The 27,246-nt window shown below is 32.8% G+C and overlaps 2 protein-coding genes across 2 annotated transcripts in view; both read left to right on the forward strand.

The window, feature by feature from the left end:
• Positions 1-27,246, forward strand: part of LOC139495273 (adhesive plaque matrix protein 2) — a 227,403-nt gene that overhangs the window by 186,138 nt on the left and 14,019 nt on the right. The window lies entirely within an intron of this gene.
• On the forward strand, positions 4,928-16,400 carry LOC139495313 (collectin-12-like). The gene is made up of 4 exons (XM_071283621.1): positions 4,928-5,011; positions 9,804-10,590; positions 12,037-12,081; positions 16,021-16,400. The coding sequence occupies exons 2-4, from the start codon at positions 10,218-10,220 to the stop codon at positions 16,305-16,307; spliced, it is 705 nt and encodes a 234-aa protein (XP_071139722.1). The 5' UTR covers positions 4,928-5,011; positions 9,804-10,217; the 3' UTR covers positions 16,308-16,400.

Consider the following 27,246-nt stretch of genomic DNA (forward strand, 5'->3'; position numbering starts at 1 on the left):
TAATGAATTCACAGTACATGATATTAGAAAAAATCTTAAATCTACATAGCAAATATATGGTATAATACAGTAAACAAGAGACAGAAAATACAACATGTACAAAAGACATTCGAAATAAAAGTGTATAAGATAAAAACAATAGACTACACCATGGCTACACACAAAATAAAAATAACGCGATGGCAAAATCACTATTTTTGAACTCGTAGAGTAAGTAATAACACATTGATTTTTGATTAATCAAGATATTTCTTTGATAAAAAAAATCACCGCACATGATATAATTGGTTCTCAATATAATATTCTATCCTCATATGTTATCCATTTTCACTAGTAATTTTTTAGGCTCTTTTTAGCTTGCTGTTCGGTGTGAGCCTAGGCTCCGTGTTGGAAACCGTACCTTGACCTTTAATGGTTAATAATGGTAAATAGTGTTTGAGATATGGCGCGACATGTAAAAAGTCACTCCCCCTTTTTTTACAAAATACTCAATAACTCAAAAATGAAATTTTGAATCATCACCAAAATGTATACAGATATTAGAGTTAATATAACTAAAAAGTATATAAAGTTTTAAGCCATAATCAAGAATCGTTTTTGAGATACGGTGCGACATGTGAAAAAAACACACCCCTGTTTTAGTTACAAAGTGCCGTAACTCAAAAAGTTTAAATCTTATTTTCACCAAAAAGTATACAGATCATTTGACCATCATAAGAAACAACTATATTAAGTTTCATGAAATTTGGATAAGTCATTCTGAAGTTACGGTGCGACATGTTTACGCCGGACAGACAGACGGACAGACGGACGGACACAGGACATTTGTATACCATAATACGTCCCGTCAAAATTTTGACGGGCGTATAAAAACAGGTGAACTAGTTTTCAGACCAACCTGTCCAATATTTGCAGTCAAATGTCTTCTGAACCAATTAAAATCAGACTGATTCCTATAACAAAATGCCCGAAACATTTGTCTGTTTTCTAAAGAGACATATATAAATACGAAGTAAAGTTTCTTTTCTTTTCCAAATTGTAATTCATATGTTCGTTATTTACCTTATTTTCAGTATACATGTTTGAACAGAAAATTTTACATTAAATAATAAATCTGGTAAAATGCAAACAGTGTCTTTTCATACATTAAAAAACTATGTTATAGAGTCATGATAATATGTACATGTAAATGACTCTTTTGTTTGATTTAAAAACGAAATTTAAAAAAAAGCATAAATGCTCAATTGACTAGCATATAACCATAATTTCTGTAAATAGAAGATAAGTAAAGATCAAGAACAAGTGGCAAACGTGGGGAAAAAGTGCCAAGATTCGTATAAATTGAGATATATTTAACATAGTTTGCATAAACATTTTGTGTGTACCTTTTCGATAGTAAGTTTCTGGAGTCAATAAATTCAATGTGAAAGACTTGAATCATATATTCTGGAAATTAGGCGGAATTCAATATATTAAACAAGTTTATCAAACATTGAAGTTTTCTTTAAACGACCGTGACATGTTATATATCTAAATATTATGATCTATTTCATTTTCATAATTAAAGCCTTCTCAACGTATTGTGATTGACTTACACCGATACACGCCATATTTTTGGTAATTGATTTATATTTAGAAAATAAATGTTCTTTGTCAGTAACAATCCTAAGAGCATGAAGAATATTTAGGTCATAAATAGCATCAATTATCCGTTTCTTTAAAAAAAATATTTGCAGATACATTTGTCTAAATATCTTATGATTTAAATCTCAGAAATACAATATTATGATTGTGTTTGTTGAAAAAAAACCAATTCGAAACAATTTGCACACGTTAAAAACCAGGCTGTTAAAGATCTATTTTTTTTAATAATAAATTCCTAAAAAAAAGTTCAAATCTGGCTACTGTCATGTGTGCCTACGGTAACTAAAACTTAGTAAAGTAGTTTTGAAGATTTATGTACAATATATTTACGAAATCTGACATATGTTTGATACTTTATATTAAGAGACTTACTTTATACAAGAACACCTTACGAAAATATAAAAGAAGTTAGTAGTATCCTTTAACTATACTTTTCGTGATATTGATCATGTTCTCTGACCGAATAATGCAAAATTTGGTTACTATGTTGAACGCTTCTATACCTTAGAGCCAGCAATAAAGGATACAACAAAACTTCCCAATTGTGAACTTTTAATTTCTCTGTAGCAACATTCCAGTAGCACCTGCACAGGAGTGTTCATCTCCAAATTGATAGATATTTCCCGGTATTTCCTTTTATTGTTTCCTTGTAAGAGGGTTACTGCTAACATGGAAGCAATTTAACAAAGGTTTTAAAAATGGTGAAGTTGAAATTATTCCTTTTGTAAATTTTACAAACACCATCAAGAGTTGGTTGACCATTATGGAATATCAGTTTCACAGATGATAGCAGATATGTTCCTAATATCGTAGCTAAAATCCCGCCCCTTTTTTACGAATGTGACCTACCAATTTATACTTAATACCGGATAGTACTCAAATGAGTAACACTACAAGTGCCACGTGTGGATCAGGTTCTGTTTACCTTTTCCGGATCACATGACTTTATTGGGTTAGTGTTGCTTAGTCTGTTTTGTCTATGTTATATGTTTGTGTACTACACTTTGTCTGTTTGTCTTTTTTTAAGCTATGACGGTGTCAGTTTATTTTTGGTTTATGAATTTGAATGTCCCTTTTGTATTTGTCGCCCCTCTATTGTCAGTTCTTTGTAGTTTTTTACTCTTTGAATAAGCTGCTTTTTATCAATCTTATAGAACAGACAATTGTACATATCAAATAGGATTGAATGAAATACGAACACTTATAGTTGTACAAATATCGGAATTTGATGGGATTGTCATGAAAGTGAGACGTAAAGCTCTGTAAAAAAGGTTTAATCCACCATTTCTACATTTGAAAATGCCTGTACCAAGTCAGGAATATGACAGTTGTTGTCCATTCGTCTGATGTGTTTTATCTCTAGATTTTGCCATATCATTAGGGACTTTCCGTTTTGAGTTTTGAGTTCAGTATTTTTATGATTTTACTTTTTACAAACAATAATGGAGGTGTTCAAAGATTATAAGCGTATATATCTAAATCTACAGAGTAGCGTTACGGGAGATGATTCAGATATCTTTTTGACTGCACTTAATCTTTCCTTTTAGATTATATTAATTTTGTTTATCTTCGTTGACATATTTTTGATTTGTTTTATAGTGATTATGATTATAACAAAATGTTGACTGCCGTACCCCTGTTGTGACATTTTTACTACCTATTATGACTGTTTGTTTTGTGTATTTGATTAGGGACTTTCCTATATGAATTTTCGTTGGAGATTATGTTTTGTGAATAGGTGTCTCATAATCTATTATGCCCCATCTTTTAATTTTTACTTTTAATTTTTATAAAAGAAAAATTAGATTTGTTATACAAACAAAATATTTATTCAAGTACATCATTCAAAGTAACACTATATTTTAAGTAGAACACATCTATTAAGTTGAAAAATGAGGATAGTCCGAAGACTCTTAGGATTTAATGTCTCTTAAGGCACTTGAACTAATTCATATATTGTTGAACAACGTGACAAAATATACTATAAAGTTGTAAAGCCATGCATTTCTATAAACACGGAAGTAATATTCAATACTTCACGCATTGGTTCTTTGTTTCACATTGGGAGACAAATTGAAAAAAGTGACGTTATCATTGGAAATGGGCGACCAAGTTGAACTTGTAAACATTTTTCAGACTGAACATTTTCAAAGTAGTGATCATTTTCGGGAAACTGTTTTGAATAATAAACTTTCTGAATTTCATAAGGCGAGTAGAAAAAGGGATAAATTAATTCTAGCCTTTATTATTGTGCAGTTATTTTGTGTTTTACTAGCAGTAGCTGTCAATTTTGTATATTTGAATGGTAAGTATATTTCTAAACGTATTTGTTATTTCAGAAACCTTTTTTTGAATTTGTTCATACCAGTATCAAAGTAACTTATATAGATGTGCATTATTGCCTGACGATCTACGTAAAGATTCATAGACATACACAAGAAAATAAAACATCAAAAATTGGCAGAACAGTCACTGTGTCATCGAAATTTTACGTTTTAACATACTTTTAGTATTATCATTATAAAATCATATATTTCGACGGTCAAAGTTGTAAGAGAAGGCAGAGATGTCTGTCCTGTGGCAGAAACTGAATAAGTCCTAAAAAAAACTTAAAGTTCAAAATCGTTCATAGGTCTTTTGATTGGCACTAGCTGTCAAATTCATGTTCCAAGATTAAACTCAAATTCTCGTATTGATTTATAATAAAGTTAAACAAACAATTGACAGGACATGCGCTCGATAAAATGTTTCGTATGTATTATAGTCTTGCCATTTAAACAACTATCGAGTTGATCACTGAAGACCTTCGGTGGTCATATAAGCGATATATGCGATATACAAAAAAATATACATATAACTAAAAGGCAAACTTGTGCAATCGGATTTTTCTTTTTCTATATCTGTTTGAGTTCATTTTAGATTTTAAAAATATATGATAACCACTTGTAAGTGAATAATTCATCATCAATATTTTCGCCTGTTTTGACAAAATTGAACCATACTGGCCGGTAATAGCGAATTATTATTTCAATATTTCACTTTCATTTATTATTGAACAAAAACAATTGTTTTATATATCTTGAATCTAGTGCCCCTTTAATACCAATTTTTCCATATACAATTATATATTTTCTTAACTGTAACAAATTCTACAAATGTAAAGCAATCAAACAAGTTAATTGTTGTTCGGTCATTTGTTGAACAACTTTTTATATTGTGCTTCTTCGTTTAGATATTTTCTTAAATTATCTATTGTTAATAATAATCTATTCCAGATAAAATAAAAACAGTGTGAGACTAGAAAAGCAGATACAAGTATTGACAAGTAATACTTCGAAACTTACAAGTTTAGACAAACAATTATCATGTAAGTTAATATAAACTACAAGTTCAGACAAACCCCGCCACATCATTTATGTATGTGCCTGTCCAAGGTAAGGAACCTGTAATTCAGTGGTTGTTGTTTGTTTACGTGTCACATAAATATGTTTTTCGTTCATTTTTTTTTATAAATAAGGCCGTTAGTTTTCTCCTTTGAATTGTTTTACATTGTCATATCGGGGCCTTTTATAGCTGACAATGCGGTATGGTCTTTGCTCATTGCTGAAGGCCGTACGGTGTCCTACAGTTGTTATTGTCTGTGTCATTTTGGTTTCTTGTTGACAGTTTTCTCATTGGCAATCATATCACATCTTTTTTTTTATAAACAAGGTCAAATATTATGTAAGTTAATATAAACTACAAGTTCAGACAATCAAGGTCAATTATCATGTAAATTCATATAAACTATAGGTCATACAAACAAGGTCATTTAGCATGGAAGCTAATATAAACTACAAGTTCAGACAAACAAAGTCAATTATCATGTAGATTAATATAAACTACAAGTTCTGATAAACAAGGGCATTTAGCATCTACACAGGCAAAATTTGATTACATCAATTTCACATAAATCTCACATGAAATTCACATGAAAAATTTCACGTGTGAATCACCTCATCCGAGCTTATACATGAAATTCGTTTGAAAATTTGATGTAAAATTTTTCATATTAGTGGGAGATATTATGGACATAATTGTGCAAATCGTGATACAAGCATGAAATTTGGTATAAAGGTTAACCAAATGATAAATTTTCAAGATGGCCACCACACATATTGGAAATGACGTCATTACAAATTAGCCATTATTTGTTAATCCTTTGAAAGGTGTGTTATATGTAAAATCCAATGTTAGATTTGATAAAAAGCATAAAACAGTTTATAAATTACGACTAGACGATACATTAATGAAACTTTGGATGACTTCCGGTTTCAAAATGCCGGCAAAAATGTCAAAAATTTCGATTTTTATACTTTCAAGCAATTTCACAAAGGATGTTAACCCTTGAAAGATGTGTTATAGGTATACTGCAATGTAAGTTATGATAAAACGTTAACAACAGCTCCTTAGTACGACAAAACAACACATAAATGAAGAAAAATAGTGATTTCCGGTTCCAAATTGGAGGCAAATACGTAGAAAATATTTTAATAATCTTCATCAACTTAACAAGTAATACCACTCTTTCTTAAGTTAAAATGCCTAGTTTGGTTAGAAAGACAGGTTGCTCGTCTTATAATTATCTGACAGTTGCCTATACAACAACCCGTACAAGGAAGACCAGAACAGTAGCATATGCGGTCACAAACACAGCTGGATATTTGTTTCCGCATTTCAAAAGTTCCTGACACGAGGATGCAACGGCAGTCAAAGAAGTCCATTTTGGTTTCCAACTGTCATTGATTCTTTCTTTCATCCAACCCCAGTGTTCATGACTTGGTACATTTACCTGTCGAATACATGAATCAGGCTGAACCCAAACAACTCCCTCTTTATTTACTTCTCTTTTGATGTGCTCTGGAAAAGAACAATTCACATCGTGCCTCACTTCATGCTTAAGCCAAAAAAAAAGTCCTTTACATCTGGAAAACCTTCCATTGTTAGCCAAGGTGACCTCTTCCCTTGCCCACGACAATTCCACAAAGTGTCATATCCACTGAATGCATGGACAAAAGGAAGGGCAGCTACATAGGGACCAAACGCATGTGATATGTCACGTACAGGAAGCCATCAAAAATCTTTATTCCTTCCATAACCTATCCACAATGTGTTCTAACAAGTTTTGCTATTGCTGCAATTCTTGATACTATTGCATCTGTGTCAGTACTACACTTCTCATAATCATGCCGAATAGGGACACACATTCGTGTATCTGCTTCTTCATGATTACAAGGGGTAGATAGGAAGTATCCTTATTAAAATTGCAAAGAATATTTTCACCATGAGTAACATACAAATTTTTATTAGTCTCTTAAGAAACTTGAAAAATTTCGTTTCGTTGTCATCTTCACAGAGAAAACTACTCCAAACCATTGGTGTTCTACCAGAACCAACACCTTTCCATCTGGCACAAAAAAATATTGCCTTTGTCTTGTCACAGCCTTTAAATTATTCATTTAATAAACATCAAATACAATGTCTACTCTTGAATACTTATCGATGCAAGATTATATGTAAGGAAGTATGACATTATTTGCATAATCATCAACTATATTTGCCCAACTTTGTGACCTGGAATGAACCATTGCTGCCACACCGACGATAAATGCGTCCGAATTTGGATCAGCAAATCGCAGAATGTTTCAAGTAAACCCATTTGCAGCGATTTAATACCACTATTTCAAGAAACATCATGCGATAAAGACGGAGGAGCAGTTTGGTTTTTATGGATAAAGAAATATTCCAAGTAAAAGTGTCTACTGTGACAAGAAATGAAAAGTCTAGAAAAGTTTCCCAATCATTTTCAAGGTTTCTCTAGCTATGTTTTTGACAAAGACGTTTCCAGTGTCAATTTGCGGCCAAAATAGGAAGTTGTTATTTTTTATTCGGTTATAAAAAGCAGGTTCTCCTTCGTTTTGCATTTGGTTCAAAAGATCTTCGTATTGTTTGGACCAATATCTTGGAGTTTATTTACATATCTTACCTGTTCAACAATTTCCTAAATGGAGTATTTTTGTAGAGTCTTCATTAGGTCGTTCATCTGTTAAAGAATGACCCAAACCACAAGATCTTCCAAATTTATTCTCTAGTATACTGACTCCATACATCCACTTGCTTAAATGGGATCTTCGGTTAATCCTAAAGCACCATTATCGCCCTTCACAATTTCATTATTCTGTTTTTGTGCCTGATCAATTGTGTTATAAGAAAGAAATTTGCTGGTCTTACGTACAGTGCAAGTATCATTTTCAAATTCCATTGCCACCTTTGTGTGATGTTCGGGAAGGGAAGTCATATCTTGGAGATGGGTCGGTAACGATCGCGAATTATTTACTTGATCAAGACCTAAATCAATACCCTATCATGCTTTATATGGACTGTTTGTAAAATACGAAATCTCACTCATGAAATGAGCATAATATTAAAATCAGAAGAAGTTCTTATTTTATAATTGAACGCCAGGTATGAAACTGTGGTCGAGATGACTCTATTTCTTTACACCAGTCTTTAAAATCATTGAACGTCACAGAGCCATGACATAATTATATATTCTGAGTTTAGCTTTCATAATCCGAAATTAACAGTTCAAGCAAAATACATGCAGTTATCTGATGCGCCTATCTAGTCCTAGGTACATTTGAACATACATACAAAGCATCTGCCGTTCTTGGTGTTGCAATATTGGCTTTAGTAAGACAACATGCCCATCCCCTATCACTCAATATATTACCCCGAGTTTTATAACAAGTCATTTCAATGTGCAATCCACCAAACATGACGACAAACTTATCTTTTCCGTACAAATCAGGCCATTCCCAGTGAATATGCTTAGGCATTTCCAAAAGTGGCTGATCTGCAATTGATGTTTCTGATTCACCACATTTTCGCCTTATCCATCGAATACCCGAGAATTGCCTGGTAGTGCATATATACAAATCACTCTTGATGTCTATAAATAGTTTGCACATGCGCAAAAGTGTTAAACACATGTGTATCATAACCTTGAAAAATGTTATTAAACCAATTCATAATATCATTAGAAATCCAAAAACACTAAATATATAGTAAATAGTTCAAATGATTTTGAAAGAATATTGTAATATTTTCGCGCATGCGCAAATACTGGAAATGTCAAATATTCATTTTTAATAAATATATGATGTAAGGAAGGTAGCCGCCAAAACCTGATGATTGTTTTTTACCAAAAGAAAATTTTTCCAGAAAAATCAATATTTTCAAACTGAAGAAAACAGCCATTTTAGAAAATGGCTGTGGCCATCTTCAAAAAAATATTTCTTAAAAAGTATATATTAATGATGCTTTGTGGTCATTTTCATGCTTGTATCACCATTTGCGCTGTTCCCTCGATTTTGCTTGCTAATATCTTCAACTATATGAATTTGACAAGACATCTACAACCCAAAAAATTGATATTTTCATGATTTGCATTAAATTTCAAAATTTAGATATTATTTGAATTACTCTATTTTAAAAATTCATGTGATTTTGACATGAACAAAATTTACGTGATTTTCATGTGAAATTCGCATGAGTTTCACATGATATTCACGTGAAACTCACAAAAAAAACAAAAAAAAACTCGTTTGAGGTGAAATTCATTTGAGATTCACATAAATGAAATTCACGTGAAATTCATGTGAGTGAAATTTGCCAGTGTAGGTAAATATAAACTACAAGTTTAAACAAAGGTCAATTGTCATATAAGCTAATGTGAACTTATATGAAACAATTATCTTCAATGTTTTAGTACGAAGATAACTGAAAATTTTCTCGGCAACTTCAGACAAAAAGCAATATATCATTAAAAACACACATGTGATACCGATTATCTGGCTAATGTCACATGTTTTTGGATCAGCAAATCAATGTAAAGATTGAAACAAAACTTTCAGCGAGCTCAATATAAATGCAATTATAAAAAGATAAAACGCAGACCCATAAGGGATAACACTGTTCCGCAGATATTTCTATTATTTTCTTACAGTTTTGGTAATATGCTGTCTCTTTGACGATAAGCTCATACATCGTATAATTTGAAAATAATAAGGCCTCACCATTTTCATAACATTCATATAATTCATTTCTTTTTATTCAAGATAACAGTGATATGAAAGACCTAATTAAGGTTGATAAGGACTCCAGAGGAAACGTAGGCAATCCGGGTGTTGGTAGTAATCAAGGCAATACTGGTAAAAAAGAAGTGAAAGGTGAAAGAGGTGAGACTGGACTGAGAGGACCAATTAGCGCATCTGGCATTAAAGGCGAAAAAGGAAACAATGGTTTGATAGGAGCAAACGGTCAAATTGGAGATAAAGGTACAATTGGTGAAAAGGGGCCACTAGGGATAAATGATCGAAAAGGAGAAAAAGGCGAAAAGGGACCAATCGGGGAAAAAGGCGTATCAGGCGAAAAGCGACCAAATGGAGATAACGGAATAATTGGAGAAAAGGGATCAACAGGGATAAGTGGACCAATGGGAGATAAAGGCATAACAGGTGAAAAAGGGACCAATGGGGGATAAAGGAACAGTTGGTGAAAAGGGACTAACAGGAATTAGAGGACCATTGGGAGATAAGGGCAAAAAAGGAACAGTTGGAGATAAAGGCCAAAATGGTGCAAAAGGTATAGACGCAGACAAAGGAACAGCTGGTGCTATAGGTACAGAGGGTCAAAAAGGTTCAAAAGGCGAGATGGGATCACCTGGTATTATTGGTCCTACAGGAAACAAAGGTGAAAATGGCGCAAAGGGAGTCACTGGTGTTAAAGGTCTTATGGGAGAAAATGGACTACTTGGCTTAAAAGGGGAACATGGCGAAAACGGTATCAATGGAAACAAGGGAACTACAGGACAGAAAGGTGCTATTGGCGACAATGGACAAAAAGGTACAATTATACACAAATCAATAAAGGCTTAGAACATTCAAAATGAAATATTTGTACTGAAGACAAAGTTAAGTATAAAGTGTATTGATAATGATTAGAATAGTAGAAACCACTGTTGATACCTATAAATATCACGAAAACAGTTGATGATGGTTTTCAAGCCGAACGTTCACATTTGTGACGAACATGAGAACCAAAAGGCACCTATCAATTTCGCTAGCGGCAGTGTCCAGTAAAATTACAAATATATTGAAATCCGAGGAAAATTCAAAACGAAAAGATCTTAATCAAATGGCAAAATAAGATAAAACACTTTATACGAACTAATAACAACTGTCATATTCCTGAATTGGTACAGGCATTTTCTGATATAAAAAAAAATGATTGAACTTGGTTTTAAAGGCCAACCTCTCCCTTGTATGACAATCGCGTCAAATTTTATTATATTGACAACGATGTGTGGACAAAACAGACATAATAGGTAAAATTTGTAAAAATAGGGTTACAGTAGTCATCACAATGTGACAATCTCAATCAAATTAAAACCAAACAAATATTTAACAACGAAGCAAATAAAAGCATATATCAAATAATTGTATACTTTTCTTACCAGTTATCAAAGGTACAAGGTTTTAATTTGATACGCCACACGCGTTTAACCTACATTAGACTCATCTGTGACGCTCAGATCAAAAAAGATATAAAACCAAACAAGTACAAATTTGAAGGGCATTCAAGACCCCAAATTCCAAAATGTTGTACCAAATACGTCAAAGGTTATCTCTGCCTGGAATTCGAAAATCCTTAGTATTATGAAAAAAAAATACTTTTGATGCCCTGGCTTGTTGAAATATGTTGCATATTTCGGATGTTGATTTCATCCATTTGAACCAGAATTCCATTTAGTTGACAAAATTGACAGCTATCCATAAACAGATCAAACGAAAAACAACTGTATTGTTACAGTCATTTTCCGAAAGAAAAAAAAACGACAACATAGTAAAATAAAGACTAAGCAAATAGAAACAAATACACACTAATTCGTTATTCAGTACGGATAGTAAATCAACCAATCATAGCTATCAGGATTGTGTGTTTACGGAAGACACACATTTCGTTTTAAAAAGACTCATCAGTGACGCTCGATTATAAAAAAAAATGTCAAGAAGGCAAAACAATGTACAAAGTTGAAGGGCATTGAAGACTCAAAATATCAAAACGTTGTATCAAATACGTCAAAGGTTATCTATGCCTGGAATATGAAAATCCTTAGTATTATGGAAAAATCATACTTTTGATGCCCTGGCTTGTTGAAATATGTTGCATGTTTCGGACGCTGATTTCATCCATTTGAACCAGAATGAAGTTAATGGATTGCATATGTGAAAGACACAGTTTTCTTCAATGTATGGTACGAATTCATCATTTAACATATCTGGATTGTAGGAGCAGGTGGAGAAAAGGGTGAAATTGGAAAGTCTGGGGAACCAGGTATGTCATTGATAAAGACAATGTTTAAGATATTTAAACGCTTATATCAATACTTTGTTCGATGAGTGGTTCAGAATTAATCTTCATTCAGATGCATGCAAAGGAACAGACCGAAAACAGCACAATTTACTCATTTATCTAAAAGCATAAACAGAAGCAGTTGTGTTACTGGTGCGTTATTTTATGTTACTCAATTGTAGGAGCAATCGGCGAAATGAACTATTTAACATTTGCGATTTCTGGTCCTTTTATAGCTGATTTCGAGGTGTGGGCATTGCTCATCATGCTCATTGTTTAAGGCCATACGATGATCTATAGCTGTTAACTTCCGTGTAATGTGTTTCTCGCGGAGAGTTGTCTCGTTGGCAGTCATACCAGTATTTCTTTTTTTATCACTTTCAGATGCATTAAATAGTAACTACTATACGTGTAGGTTGCATTTCTGAAAATATTGACAATGCAATTTTCCATAGGAACTCCTTGTACGGCAAAAACTGTACAACTTTTACTATGAAGTTTTGAATTTTTTTATCCTAGAATTGAAAGTTCATATGCATCACAATTTTTTTCAAAGGTCAAAATATAGGGATGTGCGGCATATTTTAAACGTTTATATGCCCTGAACTTTTCAGAGTTTAAACTAACACTAATTTTTCTAACTACCCCCACATCTAATGAAAGGTGACCTAAGATTTCAATTTTAACAATATGCACATGTTTATTTACTGGTAACATTCCCAAGTTATGTCTCTGTGAGATGGAACACGTATAGCATAACTGGGAACCAGTATGTAAACAAAATTAATTTTTCTATGAATACTCAAGTTCTCCCCAAAAGAGACGTGTTTTCAGAAACAGCTGTATTGACAAAGTGCAACCTGTAAGCATCACAGTTTAATTACGAATATATATGTTTTCACAGCTAAGAAAATGACATGTGGATCTGGTTGGGGGCAGTTGTTATAACTTTCAACTGAATTCAAGAAAGACTTGGAATGATGCAAAAGTAAGTTTAATGGAATAAATATTAAAAAAAAACATTGTAAAAATTTAATATGTTTAATGTCTACCTTTTTTAAAAGCCACCCATCCTCATGGACAACATTTGCTAGTGGATATGGTAAGGGTCAGTTGCTATTACTTTCAATTGTATTAGAAAAAGAAATAGAATGAAGGAAAAGGAAGTTTAAATACATTATATACCAATACACAATATGTAGTCTCCTTTTTTTTCAGCATTCATCACCAGGGACAACATTTGAAATCTATTTTTTACAGTTATGTAGATCTTATAGGGTCGGTTGTTATAACTTTCAATTGAATTAAAAAAAAAATGGAATGAAATAAAAGTAAGTTTGAATGCAATATATATCAATATAAAATATGAAGTCTCGATTTTTGTAAGGCATTCATCTCCAAGAACAACATTTGAAATCTTATTGAAATAAATAATTAAAAAGCTAGCATTATCGTTTTGATATAAAGGTCGTGTTCTCTCATTACATAATTCAAAGTTTGATTCAAACATTATCACTGAACTAGTATATATTTGTTTAGGGGCCAGCTGAAAGACGCCTCCGGGTGCGGGAATTTTTCGCTACATTTAAGACCTGTTGGTGACCTTCTGCTGTTGTTTTTTTTCTACGGTCGGGTTGTTGTCTCTTTGACACATTCCCCATTTCCATTCTCAATTTTTTTTTATGGTTGCTTTAGAAACACCTGTCCCATAAATTATGAAATAGAGGATCTGAGAGACATAGTTATGTCTGCTTTTATATGTTGACTGAAATCTATAAAGAAAAGACACAATTTTACTACCAACAAGATGATTCCAGCTTCCCAATTGTGAACTTTCTATTTCTACGTTGCCCAATTACACCAGTTCCTGCCCTTATGTTTATCAGTAAATGTGATTTTCTAGAGCTTGCGTTATACAAGGAAGCTACGAAACAGTGGATTTTTGAGTTGGATAGTCTGTTTAATATCATCAATTTTATTTAACAAATAAACACCAAACAAACAAACAAACAACAACATGGATGACAGAGACTTGATTGTGATATGAAGTTAAAAACTAATACAGAACCTCAAAGATTTCAGACAAACGTGTCGAATCTCAACAAACTTCTTTGTGTTTCCGAATGGTAGGCAGTTTCCACTACAAATGTTCATGTTATTTTATTTTTAATTATGTCAACATATCATCAGACTAATTTTTATGTATGCTTTATCTTAATTGTTTAAGACAGACTGTCAGAGGAAAGGAGGATTCCTTGTAAAAATTGATGATTTTGTTGAGAACTGGTTTTTGAAATCGATTTTCAATGGTAAGTTTATCACAAATTATCAATATCCTTTGAGGGGCCTCGGTAGCCGAGTGGTCTAAGTAATTACTACTGTAATCACTAGCCAGTCAACACTGAAGTTGTGAATCCGAACCCCGATCGTGCGGGTGTACTCGACTCCAATCTTAATTGATAAGAAATGTCAGTTTCCTATCGAAGGTCGGGGGTTTTTTCCCGGGCCCTCTGGCTTCCTATAACAATAACAACTGGCAGTCACGAAATAGCCTAAATACGGTGCTTAAAAGTGGTGTTAAAACACCAAAAAATCAAAACATCAAATCAAAAATCAAAAATCAATATCCTTCGTACGAACAAAAGCATGTAATGTTTGTTATCATTAAAATGATATTTGTCTTTTTAAGTTAACTTTGTGTATACTCATTATGTACATTCCTCCCTCGCAATGGACACATTTAATTGGTGATGACATTACTATTTTAGCAGCGCCGTGTTAGAATGACTGCATGAGGACTGTCTATCCCTAAAGGAAATGTCCACCTCCACGATATTAGCAATTTTTGTATTTCTACAACACTGTAATTGTTGCTGTAACATTAACTAAGCATTCCCTACAAGCATCTGAACCATCGGAAATTCACATTTTATAGATAAATAACTTTGAAATAAGTTTTTATGCCCCACCTACGATAGTAGAGGGGCATTATGTTTTCTGGTCTGTGCGTCCGTTCATCCGTTCGTTCATCCATCCGTCCGTCTGTCCCGCTTCAGGTTAAAGTGTTTGGTCAAGGTAGTTTTTGACTTCAAACTTAGTATACATGTTCCCTATGATATGATCTTTTCAATTTTAATGCCAAAATAGAGGGTTTACCCCAATTTCGCTGTCCACTGAACATAGAAAAGTATAGTGCGAGTGGGGCATTCGTGTACTGGGAACACATTCTTGTTTTCTTATAAATTTCAAAGTAAGATGTCGAAAACGTATTCCCAAATGAGTAGCTTTACGAGGGACCGTATTGACCCTAAAATACATTGAAGCTATATATAATAGCAAAACAAAATAACTAAACAAAATATCTCAAAATAGCTGACGAATAGAAATCCAGCAAGTTATATCCCAGTTGAACCTTCATGATGTCAAGCAATTCTGATTTTATTCTTTAATCGACAAATGCCAAAGAACCACTATATTTATTATTTGAATGTGTATCTCACCAACTTGCATTTTTTTATAACAAATTTATTTTGGACGAAGGGTGTGGTTAATGATATTCAGAAGAATACAAAACATACACTACATAAAAACTAATAATGTACCTGACAAACTAGACACATATCATACTACTGACAATGTTAACATCATATATCTCAGGTTCAACAACTAAATGTCATCTTTTTATCGAACATCTCGATTTTTAACAGTTAAATATATATACCTTTTCATCGAAAATCTCGGGTTTTAACAGTTGAATATATATATGTTTTCATCGAACATCTCGGGTTTTAACAGTTACATGCATATCTCTTCATCGAACATTTGATTTTTAACAGTACAATTTATACATCCTTTCATCAAACATCACGGGTTTTAACAGTTAAATGTTATCCCTTGATCGAACATCTCTGGTTTTAACAGTTGAATGTAGATCCCTGCATCGCACATGTTATCGAGGGCATGGTATTTTAACTTTGTTTAATTGCATTTTTGGCGGAAGTGTATGGATTGGAGATCATGATTCAATTCGAGAATCTCGTTTTATATGGGTGTCTGACAATACGCCGGTTACATTTACTGATTTGAGTACTAACCAGCCGGATAATTGGAGAAATGGTGAAGACTGTGTTCATTTTCTGAGTGGGTCAAATAAATGGAATGACGCCGAATGTTCGCAAAAAATGGGATACATTTGTGAAAAACATTGAATGCAAAAACAATTTGATGCTATAGACAGAAATAAGTTGAATTTATAGAAAGTTGTTCAGTATGTATATGCCTCATGATACTACTGTATTTTCTTTCGTTTTTTCTCCTCACGAAATACTTATCATTGATGAGTAAAATTTGATCAGATATAATTCAAATGCAAATGTTCCAAAACAAAACCGTGAGATATCTTCCTCCTTGTCCTTTTCCTTCACCTTCTCCTCCTTGTCGTCGTTTACGTATAGGGTTTCTAGGAAGTCATGTAGGGAAGACAAATTTGAAACAGTAATCATGCTGCATATATCAAACTTAAGTGTACTGCTGCTCTATTTTGAATGCGCATTGTGTATGATGGTGAAATCACAGTAATAGAGTTACAAACGAAAAAAAATTAGACCTCAGTGTTGCTGTTAGATTTGTTTAACTCTTAGAATAGTAATTTGTGGGACCTTTACAGCTTGCTGCTCGATGTGAGCCAGTAGAGTTACACACTTTTACAAGGATGGAGTGTTGTCCCATTGACACTCATATTCCATCTTCTTATGTCTTTATACAATTTAACATTTGTTCATTAGAATACAGTCAGTCAGGGTACAAACAGAAAACTAAAGTATAAGGTCATAACTATAACCCAAATGTCATTTCCCCCAAGCAAATATAAATTGATTTTATAGTTTTTGCTTGTTTTGTACTGTTTCACCTCTGTCTCATGTAAATGGAAGGGTTTGATGACAGCAAATATTGTTAACCCTACATTCCTCAAGTCATTGTCCCAAGTTTTTTGGTTCAAGTCAGGGACTGTTAAAGCCGACTTTTAGATATTGTTTTTTTTCGAATTATTGAAGGGCCGTATTTTTTTTTGTGTAATTACTAAAATCCACTCCGATTGAACTTCGGTGGCAAGGTGTCTTATTGAAATCTAACTTTATTTTTATATTGTAGTATACTATACAATATATTGAACAGACCAGGTCTCTTTTTATTTCTAATTAATGTGTTACAGTGAAACCTGTTTAAACCAAACCTTTTCGTAACTGAAGATTGTGTTCGGTTTTGGCCGATATGCGGTCTTATGAGGTTCACAAAGCATACCATTTAATATAACGGTGCTTTAAAAACATGTTTGGTTCATAGAGGTTTTCGGTGTATACAGGATTCTGTTTAGCCAGATTTTACTGTATTTATTTGTTTTCACTTAATTCAGTGGTTCAGTTGTAATTTTCTCTATATTGTATTTTAAAAGCAAAATATGGGGTAATCTACATCGAATTTATCTATTTTTCATCACGATAATAATAGTTCATATAATTCTAAATTTCAAATAGTTCTCATATTTAGTTAGAGAAAAGTGGGACGAAATATACCAAAGGGACAGTCAAACTCATAAATCTAAAACAAACTGACAACGCCATGGCTAAAAATGAAAAAAGACAAACAGAAAAACAATAGTACACATGACACAACATAGAAAACTAAAGTATAAACAACACGAACCCCTCCAAAAACTAGGGGTGATCTCAGGTGCTCCGGAAGGGAAAGCAGATCCTGCTCCACATGTGGAGTAAGCAGAACAATGAGTCACCCGACATATATGCAATACAGTGGTTTCGATGTTTATAAAAAAAGTTTGTTGTGAAAGCCTTCAAAACTAACAAGCATTCTAAGATATCATTGGAAAAAAGTGACTGCCTTCTCAGAAATATGTGTCTCTGACCTAACACAAAAAGAGTGGGAAAAAAGTTAACAGATAATCATGACACACTAACTTGGCTATATCCTACATACAGCAAACATCAGAGTCAAACATACATTTTAATTGAAAAAAATCTGCCAAAGAGTCAATGCTTACTAAAAAAAAGTAAAATACAAAATAGCTAAACTCCGAGGAAAATTCAAAAAGGAAAGTCCCTAATCAATTGACAATATCAAACACTTTAACCGAATGGATAACAATGTCATATTCCTGAATTGGTACAGGCATTGTCTTATGCCGAAAATAGTGGATTGAACCTGGCTTTATAGCTTGTTAAACCTTTGACTTGTATGACAGTCTCATAAAATTCCATTATATTAAACAAAACAAACAGACAGACAGACAGACATTATATGTAAAAATGTCAAAAAATAGCGACACAGCAGTCAACATTGTGTTATAATCTTAATCAGAAGGGGAATATAATCAACGACATATGGGAGTAACACTAGAAGTCCTAGTTCTTGTTAACAATTGGGTTCGAAGAGTTGGTGCGTACAAGGGTTGAAATTATTATATTTGTTTGGCAGGATATTACTTTTATTAATAAAGTGTATGCCATTATATAATACCATACTCAAATCGAAAAAAATGTTGTAGCTAAAAATAGCAATCAGCTTACTTTTGAAAGAGAGGAGATTCAGGTGAGTTATTACCCATAATGCAGAGGGGAAAAATCTAAATTTAAATATTTGTCTGATAGAATCGGATCAAATTGAATCAGTCGTTGTATATTGGACTAAAAAGCAATCACATATATTAGATATGCAAACTTTGTTAAACATATCAATGCAGTACACCTTCAATTGGAGTTACTATTTATCAATATCACCATGAAATTATCTATTAACATATAAGAGATATAATTGTAGGTTCACTTTGAAAGTACACTTCAACTACTTTCAACTATCTCCTGAATCGTTTTGTTTTTAACTTTATAAAGTAGATACTTGACAATTTGCACGTTGATGGGAAATATCAAAGTCTGATTAAAACAGGGGTAATTACTGTATGATTTGTAACACGTGTATGTTATTACATTAAACGTTTTAAATTTCAGAAGTTATGATGAATCTAAGGTTCTAACTCACTATTTCAAATTTGACCCTTGTTTATTCTTGTATATCCCGTCTGGTCAGATAGCGTTTCACTCGTTTTAAAAGATAAACATCTTTGTTGTTAATTAGTTTTGTATAGAGAAATCCAAAATATGCAAACCTAACATATTTAAACAGTTATAATTAAGAAATAATTCACGGGGCTTGAATGTAGTGATTTTACCAAGGTCTGGCCCTTTATGCAAAATATTTTATCCCGAGCGATAGCGAGGGGTAAAATATCGGCATAAAGGGACAACCCGTGGTAAAATCTATATATATTCAAGCCCCCTTGAATTATTTCGATTTTAATAGGACAAATACGGCATTTATTTGGGATCGAAGTGCTCTATGTGAAGGCATTATTTGCCGTTTCCATAAATAAACGCACTATTAATTTGACGTAAAAGAACGGAACAAACGGAATATAAAGTGACATGATTAAACTATTTAAAATAACATATTTAGATACGTTTGGATGAATTTATATGATAATTTTACTTAAATGTGTTATATGTTTTATACATTTTAGCATTGTTTGTTTACATTTCCTTGTTGTGATGATTTTCGGTTTCACAAGCGTGTAGTTGTCTGTAAAATGCTTATATTCTGACGTCAACGTTGTATGACGTCGTGTAGCTCATTCATAAAAAAAAGCATATGACGTAGGAGTACGACGGGAACAGCCCAAACAATATATTCATATTTTTTCCACGGGGGTGTACTCAAAGAGTTTGAACATGTTGAAGGACGTCATGTTAGAATGTAAGCATACTTCGAAGGGAAATATTGTCGATTGGTTATTTTTGTTGGTACCTATTTTTAAGCATTTCGGAAAAAAAAATGGCAGTGACCATGGTGACATGATGTTTACTATCTAACTCTAAATATAGCACATGCACTTGAATGTAAATGAATTTATAATTTCATTCTTAAGGACTTCACTGTAATATATGTAATATGGTTAAAGAGTCATTGTCTTTTCTCACATAATTGTGTAAACTGTTGAACTTAACAGAAATTTCGATTTCGAGCTAAATAAATTTATTTAAGGTAATGCTGGATTTAAAGCACTGTGATATTGAAGTAGTTGTCGAATGACTATCAGCTCATGGAAATTTGCATTTAGATGAATTTGGCTATTATTTCTAGGATCTTATTGGTCTAAAATCTCTTCAACTGTTTCGGTTTTTAAATATTTTTAGTCGGCCTTCAGATAAATGATTTATAACAAACCTTATAAATGACGACATTGTTTGGAAACATATATCTGAACCTCCTCAGTAAAAGTTGTCCATAGATAGATTTACTTACTAGGGGCTTTTTTGGTTATATAGCTTTTCAACTTTTTCGGTTCTTATACATGATTGGCTTTCAAATATTCTGCTCGTAGTGTTCCCGATGAAGATAAATTCAGGAAAGCGCTACGGACGCATGAAATGTATAAAGTGTTGTTTAAATTTTTCCAACATATCTTTCTTTTTCGTATCTTAATATGCCGATTCTTCAGTTATAAAAACATGAAAAAAATCAAAGTCATAGAATTGAACTAGAATCACAATCACTACTTAATCTTACGTGAGGACCTGTATGGGGTTAACAGAAAAGTCATAGGACCAAAAGATAAAGATAAGAGAAAAAAATGCGAAAAATAATAAATATATAATGATTAGTGGCTAAAATATAAAATAAAGAGAATAAATACACCCCTTCCCTCCCAAAAAAAAACACAAAAAAAAGAAAATACAGAAAAAATGGAAAAAAGAATAAAGAATATAGAAATCCCCATCCAGAATCTCGTAGCTTAGTTTATTTACCTTTAGCTGTTTATGAAATATATGCGGGTGTATGCAATTTGTTGTTTTGCTGACAACAGAGAAGTTAGATGTCTTTTTCCTTTCCAGAGTGGGAATATGAAGACAAGCTGGACCATCCTCGATGTTTCATCTATTGTTTATTTTACCCCATTGCTAATCTCCTGTGTAATCTTTTGATTAAAAAACCCGCACCGATATATTAGAAAAAAAACATACATATTCTTAGTGATATAAAACATAAAGTAAATAAAACAATAATGCACCGTACGATTTTTTTACGACCGGGCTAAACAGAAAGTACAGATTAACAGCTTTCGAATGATATATAATACAGCCGTGTGTTATGTGGGTGCATTAAAGTCGTTAACTAAGCGTCTTTTTTTTAAATAAATCACTCGCCTATAAAGTAAATAAAACAATAATGAACATGAACAACCTTATTATATAAAAGTAGTATTGTTTGTTTATGCATCAGTTAAAGTAATCCGTTATAATAATGTTTAATTTCATATTTTTATGTTATGGCTAATCAAGTGATGCTTTTATAGGTATACTATGATGATGATTGCAGTTTTTTATCGACCTTGACTGACAATACAACCCTTGTACACTGGTATACTATATAAGTAAAGATATACAGTTGTTGAACTGCATTAACCAGACGGTCACAGAAGCATCATGTTGTTTTCTTTCTTTCTTTTGCTTACTTGTACCCAGCTTTGCCTAGGAACGTCACCACGTGATTATGATGATGATGAGGATGTATGTATGAACAAATTAACGTAGTGGGCTAATTGAGAGTTGTCTCATTAGCAATCATGCCATGTAGTCTTATTTTTATTATTTATTAAGACAAGGGATACTATTTATAACGGATTTTTACTCTTTAATTGAGTATTGAGTTTATTGTAAAGGCTAGTGTCATCAATTTTTTTTACATAGGGGATACCCCAGAAAGTAGAATAATTCTTTTCAACAAGTTATGCATTTGTTGTTGTGAATTTCATTATTAAAGTATTTTAAAAATTAAGCTTAAACAAAAATATTATAAAATAAGAATTATAGAAGCTAAGAATTTGTTAGTAACAGTGGTTTTAGTATTAAATATAACACCGGCTCAATAAAACGACAATGAAGAGGTTTGTATAAACAATTCATCTTTATGGGCGAATTTATTTAGAAAATAACTAGTATAAATAAGAGATTTTAATTTAGAAATGTTTGACCACAAAGTACCATTGATCCTAAGGGTTGTACACAGCTTTGCCTTGATACTTCACACGTCAATATGATGACAATGAGGATGTATGTATAAACAATTTTCTTTAAGGATGTCAGCTGACATAAATTATCATTGATGTGGTCCTATTTATAAATTTACTGTTTACAAAACTTTTGAATTTTTGAAATACTAAGGATTTTTCTACATCAGGAATAGATTACCTGAGCTGTATTTGGCAAAACAAATACGGTCATGCAATTGAGATTTGCGACCACTTATATTTGTTTGTCAGGTGCAGTACACCATGATTTGAAATTTTAGATGGTTACAACCGGTTTCAATGAGTGTGAAGCTAAAGGCAAAATCTTTGGTTAGCTTCCTTGTTAGCTGAACTGTGAAGTCATTGTTAGTTTAGGTAAACTACCCTCCCTTAAGCGTAGACAAGTCCAGCATTTTACTAGTCTATCTATCTATTGAACAGGAGGGTAGTTTACCTGACCTAATAATGACTTAACGGTACAGCTAACAAGCAAGCTAACCAAAAATATTACCTTTGGCTTCACACTTAACAAAATCGGCTGTAACTATAACTATGTTTTTATTTAACAAATTGTAGCATTTTTTATTGCTAGATTAGTTTGTCCAGCATTTAAAATATATTTCATCTATAAATGAATCCAAGATGCACTATATAAAGTAATGCAAGGCAAAACATTAATTTAAATATTTTCAAACACCACTGCTATGAAACAAAATATGTAAAGATATTATACAACACATAAGGTCTCTCTTCTTAATATAATTTTCAGTTTGAGAATATCAACTTTAAGTACAAAAAAATGTTGGTCATCAACTTTATTATTTTGGCTTTTTACGTTCTTGATTCGAATGTCACTGATACTTGTTTTGAAGACGAAAATGGCGTCTTTTTTTTCGAAGAGGGTGTCCTCCGCACAAAATATTCTCCCTGATATCTATAACGAGGTTATTTATTATTCTTTCACAGGACTACACACCACCAGTATACAAGCCTTCACCATCGAGATATCGACCAGGTTGGTACCAGTTATTGTTTGTATGTACATTGAACGACAAATATATGTGACGTATAAAATTTTCTGACGATATTATCATACTTTAATGTTAAAATGCAAGATTTTGATTGGTTAATGCGCGGTAAATAGTTATAAATGTAGATGTAGATGTGGTGGAGGATACTTTGGTCCCCGATATGAAGGTTAGAAATTAATTTCCTGTTATAAAACTGATTTTTTGAAAAAAAAACCGAAGGATTTTCTTTTCCCAGGAATATATTACCTTAACCGTATTTAGCACAACTATTTGGAATTTTGAGTCCTCAATGTTCTTCAACTTTGTATTTGTTTGGCTTTACAACTATTTTGATCTGAGCGTCACTGATAAGTCTTATGTAGACGAAACGCGCGTCTGACGTATTGAATTATTAACTATTATCAGACTTTTATGTTAAAATGCAATGTTTTGTTAATGCAAAGGAAATAATTATAAATGTAGATGTGATGGAGGATATAAAAAGGAAGATGTGGTATGATTGCCAATGAGACAACTATCCACAAAAGACCAAAATGACACAGATATTAACAACTATAGGTCACCGTACGGCCTTCAACAATGAGCAAAGCCCATACCGCATAGTGAGCTATAAAAGGCCCCGATAAGACAATGTAAAACAATTCAAACGAGAAAACTAACGGCCTCATTTATGTAAAAAAATAACGAAAAACAAATATGTAACACATAAACAAACGACAACCACTGAATTACAGGCTCCTGACTTTGGACAGACACACACATAAATAATGTGGCGGGGTTTATGTTAGCGGGATCCCAACCCTCCCCTAACCTTGGACAGTGGTATAACAGTACAACATAAGAACGAACTATAAAAATCAGTTGAAACTCATCAGATGGACAAAAATACAAGTGAACGTGGCCTATATATATATATGGCGGTAAAACATTTAAATATAATTTAACTTGATGTTTTTATTTCTTATCATTAGTACATGCTTGCAAACCAAATCCTTGTAAAAACAATGGAAGAAGGTATCCCGATGGCAAAACAGGATATAAATGTAGATGTGTCGGAGGATACTCAGGACCTACATGTCAAGATATGATATACATGTGCATGCTTAGAATGACATAGTTTTTGTTTGACTTATTACTTTGGCAAAGTATGAACAAATTGTATCATTTTTATTTTAGACTCCCATACCACCTTTAGTGTTCTATACACTCTGAAACAGGATTATCAAACAATAAATAATAATGCTTTGCTTGCATAACTTGTATACAACACGAAGCCGCAACTATAATAGTCCAGTCGATTTGTGAAACAATTGCTCAGATTGTGGTAAAAGCATTAAATTTTGCAGAGTGTTAGTTGAGGTCATAACTAACATTTATAGCTATGGACCCAATTCAGAAAATCAAAATGGCGGATCATGTCCAAAAAATTAATAAAAATGATTAAAAAAAAAATATGAAAAATATTGCCTGCCCTGTCATATATGTAAATGAAGTTCTGTATGGGGTGTTCATATATTAGAGAATAATGGACAAAGACAACAGATGTATCAGAACATCGGATTTCAATGTGATTGTAATATATATAAACTAAAATGTAAATCTCGTTCTAATTAACCAAATAATGGTGCCTGTCATACACATGAATGAGGGTCTGGATATTACTTTACCAATTTTGATAAACTTTCGTTTATCTTATGACAAAGAATATCAACTGAGGACTATTGAAGTATTAGGTGGCCATCTTGAATGGTGGCCATTTTGGAATATAAATTTCAAATAAATCATTATTCGCTATCCTAAATTGTTTTTTGAATTAATACTAAGTTTTATATGCATTTACAACTAGTTTTTCTTATCATTTATTTATATGACTGTTGCTATTCATATAGGATATATTCACCAAGTGTTCAAATAAATGTATTTAAAAAATACGCGTAAATTCTTTTAATTGCAGTTTAGCATGTAGGGCTTAGTTACTTTTTTACCACCAAAAAATGCGTATATACAATATAAATATTAGTTATGACCACTGTATGTTGAAAAGGAATAATACGTAGGTATTAAGTCAATGGCAAAAGGTACTTATCCTGTCATAAGATAATATATTAAGATCAAAACACATTTTGTCAGGAAAAAAGAAAAAAGTCTAAGATGAGTCACGGATTGTAAATACCACTAAAATAACCAGCCACAGTTGTGATGAATTAACAAGAACAATATGATTGCAGGAATTGTTTTCTTTCATTGTGATGAGGTATCTGACTATCATCCTCGACAATTATGATCGACAATAGAGTATGTGACTGTCACTTGAACTACTAACCATTGTTCTTTTAGCAAGACTCAGTGCTGAAGATTAATATTTCAGGAGCAGATATCATGCTAAATGTTTGTTAAAACTGCACGACAGGGCAATTAGACAGAATTCGAGACACAGAAAAAAGTCAAGAATCTGTTATCCATGGAATGGGGCTCGCCATATTGATAGAAAACAGTGACGGCTCACACTCTGGAACACATATTGTTTTAATATTTGAAATTGATGATATTGGTAAATTGTACAGTAAACGTTCTTAGTAAATATGAGTTGTCATGGAAGGAATGATTAATACAACACTTCTGAAAAATTGAATACTAGCTGCCATAGATGATATGCAAGCACACATGAAAGGTTGCGACTTTCTCCGGATTCTCAACGAATATGTTGGGGAAGTTCTGAAACAGGCCATGTCTTTTAGTCGTGATGATGAAGGCCTCCTCATAGTCAAAGTAACTAGAATAGTTTGAAGAGTTTAGCTTGTTACTATAAAAAGGTTTACAGGGACATTCAATGTAGGCTTTCCAAATGAATCAGTTCCACAATCATTGAGACATCTTACTCTCTATCTGAGGACTGATAAGTTGCAGTTGTATCCTTTCAATGACGAGTTGCACAATTAAACCATGCTATGGCCACGGTGATGCCTTCATTTTTACCCTTTTATTATCAGGTCTGTTTCAGAGCTTCACGATTACATTTCTTGAAAATCAAGAGCACCAATTTATCTTGCTTGTATGCTTATAGATATCCTATGGCGGGCTACATTCCAATTTTGTTAACTGCGTTGTATCAGTTCTTCCTTCCATGATAACTCCAAGATCTTCCAGGCGTTTACTGTACAATTTGGCGTGATCTGAAAGCTTGGAGATTGGTACAATACTTCTACCAGACCGTGTGCCATCAATGTATTTCATTATTTAGGAAAGCACAACTCCAAGGATAAAAGATTCCTGTCTTTCTTTCTGTGTCTTTTATTCTGGCTATTTGCTATGTTGTCAAGTTTTATCAAGCATGATACTAGTGATTTGACATCTCCAGCTCTTACTTTGGCTTAGGGAATATGTCTTGTAGTACAAGTGCACAGTCATGCCCTATTTTTGTCGATTTGAAAATGTCGATGTATCATGGAGATCTTCAGATACATCACCACAGAAAAAATATATTGCAGTCATTGTTCTTTTTTATCAAGTTCCACTTTTCAGTGTCTGGTTACTTATTGTTTCGTTTCAATTGGCAACTTATCTTCAACATCAGAAGTATGTTTTCCCTTTTGCTGATAAAATATTTTGAGGTCTGAAAATTTGTTTGACATGATTTGTGCCATTTTGCCTTGTGATTCTGGAGTGCTTCTGCAGTTCCATAGCCCTCATTCAACTGTTTCGAATTGAGCGAAAGGAATACCAATTCAAGACCCAACATCTTCGTATGCTTGCATCAAAAGAGTGATTGCCAGCTCAAATGTCTATGACTGTTCCGTTTGTATCTGCTTGGCATTGCAAACCCTTACATGTCCTCTCTTGCCGTTTCACACATTCCTTCCATTCTAATTGCCCATTATGTTTTTCTTATATCTAGTTCCAGTGTTTTCGAGATCTACAATTTTGATCTTTTCCAAAAAAAACTTTCGGTCATAAATCATATAATACATACGTAATTTC

This window comes from Mytilus edulis, chromosome 11 (genome assembly GCF_963676685.1).
Source record: "Mytilus edulis chromosome 11, xbMytEdul2.2, whole genome shotgun sequence".
In the NCBI taxonomy this organism is placed as follows: domain Eukaryota; kingdom Metazoa; phylum Mollusca; class Bivalvia; order Mytilida; family Mytilidae; genus Mytilus; species Mytilus edulis.

What these genes read in the sequence shown, in the direction of transcription:
- LOC139495313 (XM_071283621.1), top strand. Translation starts at nt 10,218, where the DNA reads ATGGGGGATAAAGGAACAGTTGGTGAAAAGGGACTAACAGGAATTAGA. An exon ending in TGGCGACAATGGACAAAAAG is followed by an intron (nt 10,591 to 12,036) that starts GTACAATTATAC and finishes TCTGGATTGTAG; the next exon opens with GAGCAGGTGGAGAAAAGGGT. An exon ending in TGGAAAGTCTGGGGAACCAG is followed by an intron (nt 12,082 to 16,020) that starts GTATGTCATTGA and finishes TGGTTTTAACAG; the next exon opens with TTGAATGTAGATCCCTGCAT.